Source organism: Telmatherina bonti (assembly GCF_933228915.1).
Source record: "Telmatherina bonti genome assembly, chromosome: 3".
Taxonomy (NCBI): domain Eukaryota; kingdom Metazoa; phylum Chordata; class Actinopteri; order Atheriniformes; family Telmatherinidae; genus Telmatherina; species Telmatherina bonti.
The window spans coordinates 4989288-5007296 of record NC_136621.1 but is presented as its reverse complement, the minus strand read 5'-3'; the positions used below and the strand labels follow the sequence as shown (position 1 = coordinate 5007296).

Genomic DNA, 18009 nt, shown 5'->3' with positions numbered 1-18009 from the left:
AAAAGACCAACTTAACGGCAGAAATAAACATGTTTACAGCCTGGTACAAAAATCCATTTTCGGTTTAGTAGGTCAGGTTTACCTTCATGACAACTGTGGGGGGAGTGAATTTTTTTCTAACTTGCCCGTTTTAAAGTAATTTAATCTTGAAGTTCTGCAAATTTAGGGCCGTGTCCTTTTGATTGACAGGTACCAATATCTGGCTTCAAGTAAGAAGAACGTAGAACAACCGCGGTTTTTAGCCGGTTAACATGACTTAGCTTTAGCCCGCTTATCTCCGTTAGCTGGGTAGCTCCCGTTATCTCGGGGTTAGCTTACTTAGCTTTTAGCTACAGAAAGCTCGGAGTTCGCTCGATGTCAATCATCCATCATGACGCTCACAGCCCCCCTCTCAGCGCCACCTCTTTGCCCATATTTGTATTTTCCGGGGGAGACGACGTGCATGACGCTGCCAACATGGCGACGGTAGGAACCGCCCACCGAGCTTCAATTCAGCTCTTCAGAAATCCACGGGTGACGTCACGGAGACTTCGTCCATCTTTCTATATACAGTCTATATACTGTTTATATATATGAGCGGTTCTGGCTAGATATTGTTGGACTCACCTTGATGTATGGTTTGGGCTCTGGAACCGGTACCTTCGAGAGGGGCTGGACCTTCTTCTGTTTTGGAGTTGCTCATGGTGAGAGATGCCGAGCAGGTGTAGGCATTCTCATCAGCCCCCAGCTTGGTGCCTACACGTTGGGGTTTACCCTGGTGGACGAAAGGGTAGTTTCCCTCCACCTCCGGGTGGGGGGACGGGTTCTGACTGTTGTCTGTGCTTATGCACCGAACAGCAGTTCAGAGTACCCATCCTATCTGGAGTCCTTGGAGGGAGTGCTGGAGGGTGCTCCTTTTGGGGACTCGATTGTTCTGCTGGGGGACTTCAATGCCCCCCCCCAATCAAACTTTATTTATAAAGCACTTTTTCTACAATAAAATGCAACACAAAGTGCTTTACATGCTATAAAAACACAACATAGAAAATTCATCAGCCCCTCCCTCCTCACATTCAGGCGCAATACAGACTCATACACACACCCAAACAACATCAATTTCAACAGTACTCTTAAACATTACGCATACACCTACCTAGTTATTTATTGCTGAACACAGATGAGCCTGGTAAGGAACACCATTGCAGGAGCCATCTGCACCAGGAGTCGACCAGACCACAGTACCAGGGGCACCGTTACAGACCAAAGCCATGAAAGGTGCCCCTGCAGCCATGGCCATTATGACACCCGGTGCAGAGGGCTCCCTCTGAGGAAACACTGGAAAATATCCTAAAAATTCTAAAATACATTAAAAGAAAAATAAAATAAAACAAAATAAAAAAAAATAGTTGTAACAATAAAACAAGGAATATTTCAAGTAAAAACAATACAATAAAGATCATAAAAGCAGAAAAAAATCCCTAAAAAGAATAGGGTACAAATAAATAAATTAAATGTCCAGACTAATATAGTCAATACTAATTAAAAGCCAAGTTTAAAAGATGAGTTTTGATCCTGTTCTTAAAAACAATAATGTTCTCTGCTGCCCTCAGGTCCTCTGGCAGGCTGTTCCAGAGACGGGGGCCATAATATTGAAAAGATGCCTCCCCATGGGTACAAGTCCTGACTTTCGGAATAACTAGAAAACCAGCGCCAGAGGACCTCAGGGTCCGCGAGGGCTTATAAAGTAAAAGTAGTTCAGAAAGATAAGAAGGCCCAAAACCGTTAAGACATTTTTGAACTAGTAAAAGAACCTTAAAATCGATCCTGAAACACACGGGAAGCCAATGCAATGACCTTAAAACAGGTGTAATGTGGCCTTCCCCTGGTCTTCGTCAGGACACGTGCAGCAGAATTTTGTATAAGCATAAGCATCTCCGTGTTGCCCTGAGAGAGAATAGACTATATTTTTAAGATGATAAAAATCAATTCTTGTTGTATTCTTAATATGTGGGAGAAAACTAAGGTCAGAGTCAAAAATGATGCCCAGATTTTTCACCTGCAGAGATGGATGCAGGGACAGTGTCTGCTTTAAGATGTGTTTCTCTCTCAGGGCCTCAGGACCGATAAGTAAAACTTCAGTTTTGTCTTGGTTAAGCTGTAAAAAGTTCTCTGCCATCCAGGACTTGATATCCAGAATGCAGCTAAAAAGGGCATCCGCTGGTCTGGTGTCGTCAGGTGACATGGAGATATAGAGCTGTGTATCATCAGGATAACAGTGAAAGTTTATTCCATGTCTCCTGATGACACCACCAAGAGGGAGCATGTAAAGACTAAAAATTGTTGTTATTGTTGTGGTGAGGAAGGCTTCCCCTTCCCACACCAATCTGCACCGACCAGGTGTAAGCAATCAGGACTAATCAAGGGGTCTTATAGATGGGCAGGTGTGCATGCTCCTCAGTCTGTCTGCTGGTTCTATCCTGCTGCAGCTTAGCAGCAAGTTTGGGTGGGTTGGTGGGTCTACCTGTTCTGTCTCTGTCATGAGTTCTGTCGTTATGTTTACCTTTTTGATTGACTCTAAGTCATGCTGATGTTTGTTTCCTGTATTATTTTAAAAAGGGTGCCTTTTTGGTGTATAGTAGCCTGGATTTAGTGCATTTAATGGAGAACACTGTCACCTGCTGGCCATACTATGTAAATAGCAGCTAAACATCTTTTAGTGTCTAAAAGTTCCCAAGGACTCTGTGAGAGCAGTCAGCAGTTACGTTTTCTACATCTCCTTGGATCTAAGTGGCTTGAAGAGGCATGATCTGTAAGTTTGTCCAACTGTTACGATAATTCATCTTACACAGGAAAACGGTGGTCTTAAGTTTATGTTTGGGAATGTAGATTGTATTTCATTTTAGGAAGCTGGTTGTTAGCTAGTTGCTCTCTTAGCTTGGGATTCATAAGCATGGAAGATATGTGTGTTCTCTTCATACAGTTGAATGGTGATTATGTCTACTTTATTTTTCTGTATTGCAGTTTTACAAAATCAATCCAAATAAGGATGTGGTGCATCAGTAAAAGCTCTGAAGAATGTGATCGTCTCCTGAGTGATTACTGAAGCCATAATTGTTTAGCTCTCTGCATAAGCTAAATGATTATGTTTGGCTGAGGGCAGAAGACTACCCATTGACAAGTTCGTGGGAGTCTGCCAGCTGTGGCTGTCAGGTGAGCTGAGCCATCCAATCCTTCAGCATCTGTTGGCCGTAAATCTGTTTGTGGGTAGGCTGCACTTGCCTTCCAGGTAGGATATCTATATATCCGCAGAGTTTTGCTCAATACACCAATTAAATAACCTTCTCTTTAGGCATTCTAGGGAGGTGTGCACCACAATGCGCCATTGCTCCAGATCCCTTGGAGACACTGCTGTCTTGTCTGACTCACAACAAGCATTGGAGCGGACCAGCTTCACCATGGGGGAGACTTGTCCTAGCGGCTGTGGTTTCTGACTAACCATTTCTGCCCTCCCATATCTGGGTGTGTTTTTATGCACGGCTTGGACTTATCAGTACGGAGGTAACCTGCCTTCAACATTTTGTATGGTTTAAGTTATCGTATATTTGATTTTGGTTGTGGTATTTTGATTTGTTTTTTTTCATGTTTGAGTTGGTGGGTTACTCTCTCTTCTGCAGGCCCACCCCTGTGCTCATCTCCAGGCTGTGGACTCAGTGTTTTATAGATGTTTTTTTTTTTTTTTTTTTTAATTTAATACTTTAACCATTTGTTAAACTTGGTTTTTAATGTGAAGTCCACAATCACTGTCCGGGGCTTTTATTGAACTTGTGGCCGTGTGGGCCGATCGCTAGGGAGTCATCCCTAGCTGGTGTTGTAGGACTCATCCTCCTCTACACTCGCCACATTGGACTTCTGTGCTGTGGCCACATGCCTTGGACACTTAGGTGAAGGGGGGGGGGGCTTCAACTGATCACCACCCGGTGGTGAGTTGGCTCAGATGGTGGGGAAGGAAGCCGGTCAGATCTGGCAGGCCCAAACGTGTTGTGAGGGTCTGCTGGGAACTTCTGGCTGGGTCCCCTGTCAGAGCGAGCTCCAACTCCCACCTTCAGCAGGGCTTCGAACATGTCCCGAGTGAGGCGGGGAACATTGAGTCCGAATGGGCTGTGTTCTGTGCCTCTATCGTTGAGGCAGCCAGCCGGATCTGTGTCTGTAAGGTTGTTGGGACCTGTCGTGGCGGTAATTCCAGGACTCGTTGGTGGACACCAGTAGTGAGGGATGCTGTCAAGCTGAGTCCTATCGGGCCTTCTTGGCCTGTGGGACTGTAGGCAGCTGATGGGTACCGACAGACTAAGCGGCATGCGGCTTCGACTGTTGCCAAGGCAAAAACTCGGGCATGTTAGGAGTTCTGCGAGGCCATGGAGAGACTTCCAGATGGCTTCAAGGCAATTCTGGTCCACCATCCGCTGGCAGCTCAGGAGGGGAAAGCAGTGCTCAGTCAATACTGTGGAGATGGGGAGCTGCTGACCTCAACTCGGGACGTTGTGGGTCGGTGGAGGGAATATCTCGAAGACCTCATTCCTATCAACACATCTTTCGATGAGGAAGCAGAGCTGGGGGACTCAGGGGTGGACTCTACTATCTCTGGGGCTGAAGTTGTTGAGGTGGTTAAAAAGCTCCTTGGTGGTGAATGAGATCCGCCTGGAGTTCCATAATGTGGTGGTGAGCACACATGAATGTCATGTGGCTCAGGTTGGCCCCTCCCTGCTAATCAGCAGGTATCTATAAGACACCTGCTGATTTTCTTTTGTCTGCTGGCTGATTCTGTGTTGGTGGTGGTGACTGGCTGCCCTCTGTGCTCCTCCTCCTGGCTTGGTTTTACACTCGGGGTGGTGAGTAGAAACAGGAACTTGAAATGGAAAACTAATTTTGTAGTTTTACTAATTGTGTTTTCTGTTTTATAGATCCACCTGCTGCTGTTTTTATTGGCGGAATTTTATTGTAGTGTTTCATTTAATCAGTTCTGTTTGCTTCTTTTGCTTTAGTTTTGTAAGTTGACTTAGTTTTCTTTTGTTTGAATTGTTTCCTTTAGGCAGCTGGGAACCATTTGGTGGGTGGGCTAGGCACTCGTGGTTGGGGACCCTGACGTTTGGTTTGTTTTGTTTTGATGCACTGGGCATAGGAGGGATCCACAGTTATAGTTTGCAGTGAATTGTGGTTGCATTCATAAGGTGAGAGGTAGCAACACACCGGGACACTCCTTCCCTGTAGGCTGCCCTCCACCGGTGGTCCCAGCTGACCTGGTTTCTTTAGTTTATATAGTTATTTGGTTTTAAATTGGTCTTAACAGTGGGTTTAATACCCAAGTAATCTTAGCCTTAAATTTTTGTATTTAAGTTTAAACTGCCTCACACATCTCTTCGCCGGATCGTGGAATCTCTGATTGAGAAGGAGCAGTGTGATTTTCGTCCTGATCGTGGACCAGCTCTAGACCTTCTTTGGGGTCCTGGAGGGGGCATGGGAGTTTGCCCAACCAGTCTACATGTGCTTTGTGGACCTGGAGAAGGCATTCGACCGTGTCCCCCGGGGGCTCCTGTGGGGGGGTTCTCCGGGAGTATGGGGTACCGGACCCCCTTGTACGAGCTGTCTGGTACCTGTACGACAGGTGTCAGAGCTTGGTCCGCATTGCCGGTAGTAAGTCGGATTCCTTTCCAGTGAGGGTTGGACTCCATGAAGGCTGCCCTTTATCACCGATTCTGTTCATAACTTATATGGACAGAATTTCTCGGTGCAGTCGAGGTGTTGAGGGGATCCGGCTTGGTGGCCTCAGGATTGGGTCTCTGCTTTTTGCAGATGACGTGGTCCTGTTGGCTTCATATGGTCGTGATCTCCAGCTCTTGTTTGAGTGATTCGCAGCAGAGTGTCAAGCGGCTGGGATGGGAATGAGCACCTCCAAATCTGAGACCATGGTCCTCAGCCGGAATAGGGTGGATTGCCCTCTCCGGGTCGGGAGTCAGGTCCTGCCTCAAGTGGAGGAGTTTAAATATCCCGGGTCTTGTTCACGAGTGAGGGAAGGATGGAGCGCGAGATCGACAGACGGATCGGTGCGGCGTCTGCAGTAATGCGGGCTCTGCGCCGGTCTGTCGTGGTGAAGAAGGAGCTGAGCCAGAAGGCGAAGCTCTCCATTTACCAGTCGATCTACGTTCCTACCCTCACCTATGGTCATGAGCTGTGGGTCGTGACCGAAAGGAGATCTCGTAGACAGGCGGCTGAAATGAGTTTCCTCCGCAGGGTGGCCGGGCTCTCCCTTAGAGATAGGGTGAGGAGCTCGGTCATCCGGGAGGAGATCAGAGTAGAGCCGCTGCTCCTCCGCATGGAGAGGAACCAGTTGAGGTGGCCCGGGCATCTGGTCAGGATGCTTCCTGGACGCATCCCCTGATGAGGTGTTCCAGGCACATCCCTCTGGGACGAGACCCCTGGGAAGACCCAGGACACGCTGGAGGGATTATATCTCTTGCCTGGCCTGGGAACGCCTCGGGATCCCCACCGCAGAGTTGGCAAATGTGGCTGGGGAGAGGGAAGTCTGGGCTTCCCTGCTTAGGCTGCAGCCCCCGCGACCCGACACCCCGGATAAGCGGCAGAAGGTGGGTGGATGGATGGATGGACGGACTTTTCTTTTCTTCTGGGCAATCATCTTGTCGTAATGAAACATGATGTGCAAAAAGTACTTTAACACTGAACAGTTGCTGTGGATTCAAATAAAAAGAATTAACCTGTTGAATTAAGTTCACCCTTAATGAGTACAGTGCAAGACAAAGCTTGTTCCATAAGAACTGAGTTCTTGCAGCAGGAAGTGTCACTGCCGGGGGGGGATTTAATCAGTTCTTCATGTAAAAATGAAGAACTGATTAAATTCTGGCGGTGATCCGGGTCAGTGTTTGGATCCAGGAATGTTTTGAAAGGATTCTCTAACATTGTGCTGGGCGGAAGTTTCCGCTCTCCAAGTGCTTTTCTAGTCTCATATTTAACTAGCAACTTTGTCCGCGGCAGGGCGGGTTATGCACGCGGCGGGGTCCGAGTGTTTTCATGCCACATGTAAAAATGTTCGTTCTTACCACCTCGATCAGCTGTTTTATCAAAACAATCCGTTTTACCTCCAACAGCAAAAACGCGGAAGCAGCAACTCCTCTTGTCCGAACAATCACACAATACTTCTCAGAGCCCCGAGAGTAAAAAGTTCTGACAGCCCAATGTGTCGAGAACTGTCTTTAAACGTCCGCGAGAACAAAATTACGTCATTTTCTTCTCAGAGCCTCGAGAACAAGAAAAAAGTTCTCGCTTCTCACATTCATTCACTAATAACTTGTTCCCTGTTACATTTGAGATTTCCTAAAAATAAAAATCTGTCCTTAAGTTTTTGAGTTCTCTTCCTAACACAGAGAAGGACACCGCCGAAAACAACCTGCCAGTGGAGGTAAAACCATACACATCATATATACATACATGATTACAGGATGTTTATGGGTAAAACGCTCATAGACCGTATATGAATGTGTGGTCTATGAAAACGATCCAGATCCTGAAATCTGTCATCGACAGATTAGGCTTGCTGTAACCAGGAAAAAGCAGTCGATCACCGACAGATATGGCTGATCTAAACTGCAAAGCTGATAGGGGAGAGCTAACCAGCTAACAAATCTTAACGCGGACAGACAACCTCCATGGAGCTGCAACCAAAACTGTCAGATTTGTTTTAGTTGTACAGTGGCAAGAATTAAAACTTGTCTGACTGGAAGACAGCAACTAATGACTGAAAGAAACACCACGCTATGCAGTGAGTAGCGGTTTTTACTGGAGGCATGACAGACCTGATCTAATCCCGCTAAAAGTTTGGAGCCGCCGGGCCTGCTGCTAGCGCTAGGTTAGCCCCTAAGTTGCTGCTTACGCTAAGTTAGCCGCTAGGCTGCTGCTAGCGCTAAGTTAGCCGCTAAGATGCTTGCAGGCATCCAGCTCAGATGTGGAAACTTGACAGCTTTACTCTGAATTCTCTGACAGGCTGAGCCTAAGTCACATTTACTTTTACTGTCAGAGTTTTGTGGCCTTTGCAGGTGAAATTGTCTGAATTGTTTGGTATTTAGGTAGCGGGAAGATGCTGGGATGTACTGTAGGGTCATAAAGATGAAAAGTCTGAAGTAGCTGCTGTCTTTCCACATGAACACGAGTTTCAGACATTTACTGTAGCAGGATGAACTATGAGATGAAGTGGGAGTGACTGGTGTATTAAAGCTTGTCAGATCTGTGATGAGGGTTTGGTTTGTGCTCATCAGGCCATGAAACGGGTTCGCACTGAGCAGATCCAGTATGCTGTGACTCAGTACCTGAAGAGGAGGCAGTATGTGGACACTGACAGTTCCCTGAAAGGAGCCAGGCTCTTCCAGTCAGCTGAAGAGATGGCCGCAAGCCTCACAGGTGAGATGACGAATATGGCAACATTCCAGCCACCAAAACAACATATGTCCCCTGAGTTAAAGCATCCTCCCCTCTCTGAGCAGTTCAGACAGAGTCGGGTTGTACCAATGTGGTCTCTGCTGCACCATGCCAGTCCGACCCACAGCAGTATGAGACACAGTACTCCAGACTGCGCTGCTTTCTCTCAGGTACGCACATAAGAGTCGATAACGAAGCATCTACCACATTTTTTTTTAAAATTGCATGTCTAATTTTTTTTCTATTATCAACAGAAGCAGAGATTTCCTGGGCCCAAGAGGTCAGCAGCATCCTCTATCCTCTGTTCGTGTACCTTCACCTGGACATGGTGCGCTGTGGCCTGAAGGGGGCAGTAGATGGTTTTTACAGCCGTTTCCATGACGCTTTTCTTCAGGACAGCGAACAGCGCGCTGTCATAGAGCAGCTCCGGCACGTTCTAACTGCACAGGATGTCGTCGCCAACCCCAAGTTGAGAGCTTTCCTGGAGCACAAGTATGTGGTTCACCTGACGGAGCCGGCCTTTAGCTACCTGCTGCGTTACCTGCAGAGCGAGGACAACAGCGCCCTCTGCAGAGCCCTCAGCACACACCTTCAGGTGGAGGTCACCGCTTCGAGACGAACGGACTATCAGCTTTATGGAGCTGCTGGTGGTTCAGCAACTGCCCCAAACTCCACCTCCTCCTGGGTGGGAGTGGATGGAGCAGAGGGGGGTGAAGGGATGGAGGTTCTTGCAGGGATCCCACAAAGCGAGGCAGCCCTGGAGGCTCTGCAGGACTGCATCAAGAAAGTCCGCGAAGGGCCCCCGTCGCTCACTACCATTTGTTTTTATGCTTTTCACCATACGGAGCAGATGCTGAACACTGCTGAAGTGTCGGCTGACAGCCGGCTGCTGGCAGCAGGTTTTGACAGCTCCACGGTGAAGCTGTGGAGCCTCCGAGCCAGAAAGCTGAAGGCCAGATCCCATCAGGCTGACGTGTCGCGTGTCCACCTGGCATGTGACGTCCTGGAGGAGGAGGTGAGTAGGACTGAGTTCTGAACATACATCTGCCCCGCGGACGGTGAAAGCTGAGCTGCTGCTCCTCTTGCATGATGGTCATATCCTCCTGGCATGTCTGGAGTCTGTTAGCTTCGGAGGACTGCATGCTTGTGCATAAACAGCAGCTTGCAGATGGGAAGAGCTTCCGTCAGGACATGAATCTGTGAACATGTCTGATTTGTTCAGCACCACCAGCGTCGGTCAGTCTTCTGCAGCTAGATGTACTTAAAGCTCCTCCACAGTAACATTAAACGTTGCAAACATTCATCCAAAGTCATTCTTTTCAGAATGACTTTTAGAACTCAGAATTATTTGCATTTATATGGAAATAAGAATTTCAGATTTAGGGTTATATGGAAAACACTTGCTTTATTATAGATCTAGAGTTTTGAAAGTGGGAGGAATGGGAGGGTAGAGGTGACATACTTCCAAAAAAAATCTACTTCCTTCTTTTCTCTTTGGCTACAACTGGGCAAACCACATAATGAAAACCATTCCACTTTTATTTGGATTATATGTTTGAAGCACCAGCTCAACACAAGCATATTGGCTGTTTTCAACAGCGGCGGAATACGTGCGTCGCGATGGGACGAGGAAGCGAGCTCGCGCAGAACAACCAGAAATAACTTGAAGAATGAACGTTTGCATGAGGGAGGAATTAAAAAGTTTGGATTTAAAATGGGAATAAAACTGGAAACTTCGGAGTTAATTGTAATCCGGAATGATTATTTTTCATCTTTTTTAACTTGGATTTAACTTTTTTCAGAAGTAAAGAGAAATGAAAACTCATGTAAATGTGGCCAGTGAGGCCTGCGCTTGATGAGACGGCAAAGCAGAGGAAGAGGAGTAGACCTTCATCGCTAACTGCAAACACCCCTCATTTCATATCTAGCGGTTTGTCTTGTGACCTGATGGTCGGCGGTTCGAGTCCTGCTGAGGATTGTTCTCTGAGGGTCTCAGGCTGAGGGTTTGCAGTCAGGAAGGGATAATTCCCTTCAGAGGGACACATCGAAAGGAAAACAGCCTGAGATTAAACCAGTTCGTCATGAAAGTTCCCATTAAATATTCATGGATTATAAGACTGGATTATCAGTCTTATAATCCAGGCAGAATGTCCTCGTATCGTCTCCAACAAACGGCTTCAGCCAGTTTTTAATTCAGGGTTTGATTCCCACTGCTTTCTGTACTTTCTAGAGACATGACGAGCTAGATAAATATGCTTGTGTCACACACAGTGGATGAGGTGAGTAAGTGACAGAGGCTGTGAATGTAATCAAATATAATTAATTATTTTTGCGTGACATGAAAAACTTTGTAATTTACGTCCCACTCTGTAATCCAGAGCAGGATCAGTGGCGGATTTGGCTGTTCATTGTGACTGTAGGTGGAGTCGTGCAGGTGTCCTCTCTGCTCCTCTGACTGGCTGCAGCTGCAGCCGGAGCGACTGAGTGCTTTAGGACGGGGAGGGACTCTCGTTCTGGCAATAACTTTACAATATGCGCTTTAAAGCCAGTCACCAAAACACCTGGAAAGTCTCCAATAACTCCAGTAAAAGTCACTAGATTTGTCGCTAGTCGCTTTTCACAAAGTCGCCAAATTTAGCGAGAAAGTGGCTCCACGCTGCCTCTCATGACGTAGCATGTAGCTCACGTGATGTACGTAATGAGGTGCGCTTGCTTTAACTCTCTGTGCAAAGCGGTGCAGAGTCGAGGAGGAGGGAGGAAACCCCGCCCACAGCTAAAAACACCTGCGTGACAACAGGATACTCCAATATGACGAATATAGACATTTTCTATATTCGCACAGGGGACTAGCCACGATATATCGAGTATATTCGATATATCGCCCTAACCTGACCTTTTGATTTGTTTCCAAATGTACGATGCCACCATCTCATGTGGAGTCTCGAGGTGGAACAAGGAAACTGGAGTCCTGGTCTTCCATATCTGTTCTTTTTTCCACTAAAATAATTTAGTTTAAAAAATAAACAGAAATGCAGCTTGACGGGTTTCCAAATTTACAAAAGACAGCCTGGGTGTCAGACTCCAGTCCTGGAGGGCCGGTATCCGGCAGGTTTCTGTTTTTCCCCTCAACCAACGCAGCTGGTTCAAATCAAACGGATCCAGCAGCTTCTTGTCAACCAGGTGTGTTGGAGCATGGAGAAAAAAAACCGGCCCTGGACTGGAGTTTGACACCTGGGCCATGGATAGACAGGTGAGAACTTATATGAGGAAAACACCAGATAACACTGTTGACAGTTGCCATGACGATATGATCTGCGATGAGTAAGGTTTGATGCTGCTTTGGCGTTTTCTCGTATGCGACTCGACTCTTTCCGCTGCCCTGTGGTAGCGCTGGTAGCGCTGTTTTGCAGCTCCTAATGCAAACCATCCAGTCAGCAGCACAAACAGATCGTGTGTGTGTGTGTGTGTGTGTGTGTGTGAACACGCAGCAGTGTGTGGAACATCTCGTTACTTCTGCTAAACATGCACATAGAGGCCGTTATGGATCAGACGAGGCAGTTGTTGTGAGATGTCAATCATGCCGGTAAAGGTGCATTTATGTGTCGTGTAGCCGGAATCTGCCGTTACCTGGTTGGTCGTTCTGACTCCTCGCTGTTGGCGCCTCATCAGTAGAGCTGGAAGTATTTAGGAACATCACAACTCGATTAGACCACACAACTATTCAGATTTCTGCGATTCAGTTATAGAAATACGACATCTGTCTTTCCCGCTGTGTGACCGCTGGACCACAGCTGCGTTCGGAGTGGACATGTGGTCGTGGGTTTGTCGTCACCAACGGGAGGTAGGAGACGGATCTGAGCTGATTAAACCATCTTCTCTCTGGACCAAAATACATTTATTTCTCTTCAACAATAATTTAATATCAAGCTGATGGAAATGTTTAAGTTACGTCAAATTAAGCGACTTCTAGAATTAACTGAGCTCCTCCAGGATAAAAAATACAGTTTAAAACATTTTAATGTAAAGCAGTTTAAACATTAAATTTAAGACCTGCCAGATTTAATTTCCTGGTCTTCTAACTCCACAGTTTTCCTGCAACAGATTTATGTTTTCAGATAATAGTTAACTACCATTAACCTCCTGCTGTTAACCCTTCGTAGTTTTGCTGTAAATAATATTCAGATAAATGTCAACTGAACTGTTCTGAGTTCAGCAGCGATGGTTTCTCAACTCGCCTTCCACGCAGCGGATTCCAGGTGATTCGGCGTTTTCCCGTCTGCTCAGCTGGAGGCGTTTCTGATTGAAAACAACCGTGAACGACACGAGCAGGCGGTTCGGGGCCTGGGATTAACAGCTGGTTACTTACCATCGTGCTGCGACTGGCTGCTGCACGGCTGATGGTTTTTTTTTTTTAGTACTTGCGAATATAATCACCAAACTTTTGGACTTCTGAATTGAATCAGATTTTTCTTTTTTGACTTCTAGAAAAAGCAAAACGTCTGTAAAGCCAGATAATCTGAACGTGTCTGTCTTCCTCTTTGTGTTCAGGCGGACGAGGAGGACGGCTGCGGCAGCGAGATAAAGACTCTCCGAGGTCACAGCGGGCCCATCTACCGCACCACCTTCCTGACGGACAGCTCTGGTCTGCTGTCCTGCTCTGAGGACACCACCATCAGGTACTGGGACCTGGGCAGCTTCACCAACACCGCCCTCTACCAGGGCCACGCCTACCCGGTGTGGGACGTGGACGTCAGCCCCTGCAGCCTGTACTTTGCCAGCGGCTCACACGACCGCACGGCTCGTCTCTGGACATTTTCTCGCACTTACCCGCTGCGTCTCTACGCGGGACACCTCTCGGATGTTGACTGCATCAAATTCCACCCCAACTCCAACTACCTGGCGACGGGCTCCACAGACAAGACTGTCCGGCTGTGGAGCACCCAGCAGGGGACGTCCGTCCGCCTCCTCACTGGCCACCGCGGCCCCGTACTGTCGCTGGCTTTCTCACCCAACGGGAAGTACCTGGCGTCCGCCGGTGAGGATCAGCGCGTCAAGCTGTGGGATTTGGCATCTGGGAGTCTGTTCAAAGACCTGCGTGGACACACGGACAGCGTGAGCAGCCTGTCCTTCAGCCCAGACAGCAGCCTGGTGGCGTCGTCGTCTATGGACAACTCAGTCCGGGTGTGGGACATCCGTAACTCGCACGGCGGGACGCCTGCTGACGGTTCGTCTGGCGAACTGGTGGGATTGTACACGGGAAACACCAGCAACGTGCTCAACGTCCAGTTCATGGCCTGCAACCTGCTGCTGGTGACGGGAACGGCTCAGGAGAAAACGGAGCCGTGAGCGCCACCGGACGCTGATTGTTTGGAGAGAAACTCACCTGTTTCCAGATGTTTCTCTAGAGATGTTTCGCTTGCATGACCGCCACGTGCCCAACAGTCCGACTTGTGTTTTTCTCATTAGTTCATGACATAAAAAAGGAAAATCGAAGCTCGTTTAGTTTTCTAAAGATGTCCGCCTGGCTCTTCAGGAAGCTTCGATGTTCATTTCCAGGTGAACGTTGGTGCGACCGAGCGGAACGATTCCCACCTTGTCTGAGGAGGATTGTTGTTCTTCTGGACAGCTGAAAATTGGTTTTGTCAAACAGCAAAAATGAGTTGAAACTTAAAAAGTGACTTGTTGTCTGTAAAGTTCATTTGCTTTAACGTGAACCTGAATGAACCTCGCGGAGAATTTTGGGCTAAATTGGTTTAACTCCGTTGTATTTTTGACTTGTGTTTGTCCTCTTAAAGTTTGTTAAAGAGTCAGACTGTTGGTGAGGATTTGACTCCAGAACAAACCATTTATTCTGGTTAAAGTAACATCTGGATGCTCGATAAGTTCCTTGTTGTGTAGTTTGTATTAAACATTTTTCTATTTTCATGCAAACAGAGTTGTTTGTAGGAAAGTGAAGGTTGCTGCGGTTCAGATGGATTCATCCAGACGCAGACCATCGCCGAGGTGGAACATCTGCATATGTCAGAGCAGATGAGATTCAGACAACGATGCCAGAAGATCGGGAAGGACTGGCGGCTTTCTCGGCTGTTCCAGCAGAAAAATCAGGAATCTGAAGAACACAGTTTTACTTCATGGATGTTGCCGCCGTGTGACACTGAGGGTTTCAGCGGCTGCTCGCTGATGGCGCTGTGTTTCTGATTAGCTGGAAGATGTTGTGAATCGTAACGTTATTTGCTTTTGTCTGACAAACGCTGCGACCTGAAGATAAAAATCAGATCTCGTACACCAGGGATCCTCAGTCCTGGAGTCCAGCAGGTTTTCCAAGTGTCCCCGCTCCAACGCACCTGATTCAGATCGGTGTGTGTTCAGCAGAGCTTGTGTGAGTCCCAGTCAGGTGTGTTGCAGCAGGGAAAACCTGCAGGACACCGGTCCTCGACCTGGACTGAGGGTCCCTGATGTCCTGCAGCCTTTGCAAACCCTCGGTAACCTGTTAAAACCAGTTTAGCTTTTTATCTCCCAGTTACTAGATCAACTTGACGGATGAGTCATAGTTTGCGTTGATGCTCGGGTGTCAGACAGATGTGAGATCTCCAGATAAGATGGACGATGACGTGGTCGGTCCAGATGTTCATGCCACTGTCAGATGCGTGATTAGGACTCGTCACCTCAGTAACGGCGGCGCTGCAAGACAACAGCTGCTGGATTGGCTTAAAATACCTGCATGGAGGATGGAGAAGCAAGCAGGTGGAGGACAAATGGCTAAATTATCTGATGGAAATGAGGTCAAATCCATCCTTTAAAGGTCAAATCTGATTTCAGATGCTTGAATGGAAAACCCAGAGTTTGCAGACACTCAGAATATCAGCTGTGCTGAGGAAGTCCGATGCAACATTTTAACGTTTTTAGTTTCTACATTTCTAATATTAATTTTGTTTCATCAGATGGCCTCCTCCTCTGAGGTTTTACTGCCGTTGCAGCAGCTGCAGCACTTTGGTGGAGCTTCCTCTGAGCTCCCGGGTGCTGCAGCAGCGAGGCTGCCGTCTGACTCCTGCAGGAGTTTCCGAGTCACAGCTTGTACTTGAGTCAGTCAGCTTCGCCTTAAGGAGCAGATGTTTTAATAAAGTCTGTTTCAACTGAAACTTCAGCTTATTCTTCCCACTTCCACTGCAGGTACCATGCCTCAGTAGTGCCTTCAAGGTTTTAATGCTTCCAGGCACATCCAGGACATTTAAATGGGTCTCCAAGATGAGCCCAAAGTTGCTGTAGGAAGAAAACCAACAAACTGCAGCGTCCAGCAGGATCTCCGTTAACTTCCATCAGAATCAGGGTGTGAAATTCAGGCCTAAAATAAGAACACTGAGTTTTGTCCAAAGTCAAAACCAAGAAGCTGGTTACACATTTTAAAGAACAGTTTTCATGAAATGAATGTTAAGAAATGCAAACTGGTATCACGGCTACAAAGAGGAAAGACGGGCTTCAGACACACTGCTGTTGTAAACACAGAAACATCCGCCATCAGCTAATACGCGCGCGCGCGCGCACACACGCTGGTTAGCCTCATTCATAACGCTGGCTCTGCTAAACACACATCTGGAACACAAGTTGCCTTCTTTAACAACAATAATGATGATAATAAAACTGATCTTTATTCTCTCTGTGACCCTTAATCAGACGAAACGCTTCAGAAAATGAATGATTTTCATTTCACAGAAATATTCAACTCAGGCTGCAAGAAACTTCAGGGATTTTCAGGACGGGGATGAGGATGCTGCTTTACAGCAGCAGGACTGAGGAAGAGGGCGCTGGTCCTGAACTGGTCCGCCTGCAGTCCTGACCCGACAACCACATCCCTGTCCTGCTGAAGGCGCCTGGTCCTGAAGTAAAGAGAAAAGTCAAACCGAGTCTTTAATGAGTACTAACTAACCAGTCACCGATGCTAACTCTGTTCTAACCATGAAAAGGTTAACTAGTACTCACTCCTCCGTAAAATGAGGTCATTTTGATCCTTTTCCTCCCAGTTTGACATCATTTATGCGGAATCAGGTGGAGAAAGCGTGTAAATGTGTTTACAAGGGTTAAAAATCCGCCAGCGGGTCAGAAAGTCTTCAGGTTTGGTTTTCTGGAATGAAGCCGTCCTTCATCCAGCTGGATGAAGATGACTGGGACTGAGGAGGAGGAGGAAGGACTCGGGCTGTTGGACTCTGACATGTTCACAGCAGCTGTAGGTTTTTATTTAAAACCAGATGAAACCTTTTTACACACCTTGGTCCAACTATTTAATTTTTTTAACAAGCTGTCTGATGATGACAGGAACACCTTTTCTAGGTATTTAATGTTTCTGTTGAATCACGCTGCAGGCCAAGCCCAGAAACGCTGAGAGACAGTCGTCGTGGGAGAGGTTCAATGCCAGGAGGAAAAACCAGTTTGCTGGAGGGTGTGCACCACCAAGGCCCTGACAGACTGGTCCTCGCATCAGACACAAGCGGACTCACCTCACTCCTTCACCTCCTTATCGCTGAGGTCTGTCTGAAGAAGAAGAAGATGCCTCTTCAGTCCACTCTGTCCGGCAGGAGCGCCGGCTCCATCCAGGCTGAGAACACGCAGAATGACGGCAAGTCTTTTGAGCAGCTCAGAGACGAATGTCTGCAGAAAGGAGTCCTGTTTGAGGATCCAGACTTCCCTGCAGAGGACTCATCCCTCTTCTTCAGCCAGAGCGTTCCTGTCGAGATCAAATGGAAGAGGCCTACGGTACGTACGCACAGGCTTCTGGATTTTAGGGTGGGCAGGGAGCGAAAAGTAGGTTTTAGGTGAAATCTGCTAAACCGAGTCCCAGCTGCAGTAATATGATGAATGAACTGATGCTCCAAGGCCAAGCGGCACTCCCTACAGAGAGAATGCTTTTTATTCCTTAAACCTAAAACCAGACGTATTTGTTTTTGCAACGGACAAACCAGTTCTGCTTAAAAACTGTGTAAATAACAGGGTGCTGTTTCTGTGCTCAACATCAGGCTTAAGCCACGTTCACACTAACAAAACGGCCAGAGGAAAATGTTTGTTTGTTTTGGAAGAGAATAAACAGAGTAAATGTTTTTTAATAAATGGTTGACATGTTAAAAAGAAGTTAATAATAATGTAATAACAGTGAAACAGTGGTGTTATAACACACACTGGGTTTGGGTTTTACAGACCCAAACCAACCGGTACAGAGGCTCAGGCAGGTTTATTTCCAGGAGAAATTCATCAAAGTCACTGCAGAAAGTCACTGTCTACCAGATGGTAGACAGGACCTTAAAATGTCTGCTGCTCAGATAAAATCTTTAGAGATGTGTGATGCTGTTGCTTTGTGTGTCATTTCACACTTTACTCACATCCAGCATGTTTAACGCCGCCAGCGTGAAGCGAGGACTCGCCTGTCTACTACATGTTAATGTGCAGGGCGTTTCCTCGGAGGAAATTCTTCAGCTGCCGGCTGAACTGTGTTTTGTGTGTTCAGTGCTGGACTGGCAGGGAATTTAGACTGAATAATATGTCAGGAATGTGAACACACAC

The 18009-nt window shown here is 47.1% G+C and overlaps 2 protein-coding genes across 3 annotated transcripts in view; both read left to right on the top strand.

Annotated features, from left to right (window-relative positions):
* Window positions 1-7672: 7672 nt before the first annotated feature.
* On the top strand, window positions 7673-14198 carry taf5l (TAF5-like RNA polymerase II, p300/CBP-associated factor (PCAF)-associated factor). 2 transcript variants are annotated; one of them, XM_079264985.1, is made up of 5 exons: window positions 7673-7807; window positions 8301-8442; window positions 8526-8630; window positions 8718-9475; window positions 13009-14198. In XM_079264985.1, the coding sequence occupies exons 2-5, from the start codon at window positions 8304-8306 to the stop codon at window positions 13804-13806; spliced, it is 1800 nt and encodes a 599-aa protein (XP_079121111.1). In that variant the 5' UTR covers window positions 7673-7807; window positions 8301-8303; the 3' UTR covers window positions 13807-14198. The 2 variants fall into 2 exon arrangements, with proteins under 2 accessions (XP_079121111.1, XP_079121110.1); XM_079264984.1 differs by having other exon boundaries at window positions 8715-9475.
* Window positions 14199-17001: 2803 nt separating this feature from the next.
* Window positions 17002-18009, top strand: part of capn9 (calpain 9) — a gene marked incomplete at its 5' end in the record, with an annotated part of 11964 nt that continues 10956 nt past the window's right edge. Inside the window, one exon of the mRNA XM_079264983.1 lies at window positions 17002-17208. Within this exon, the coding sequence (XP_079121109.1) occupies window positions 17002-17208 (207 nt within the window). The remainder of the gene's footprint in view (window positions 17209-18009) is intronic.

Coding starts and splice junctions, on each gene's coding strand:
- taf5l (XM_079264984.1), top strand. CDS start 8,304: ATGAAACGGGTTCGCACTGAGCAGATCCAGTATGCTGTGACTCAGTAC. Junction 8,631..8,714: donor ACTGCGCTGCTTTCTCTCAG/GTACGCACATAA, acceptor TATTATCAACAG/AAGCAGAGATTTCCTGGGCC. Junction 9,476..13,008: donor GTGACGTCCTGGAGGAGGAG/GTGAGTAGGACT, acceptor CTTTGTGTTCAG/GCGGACGAGGAGGACGGCTG.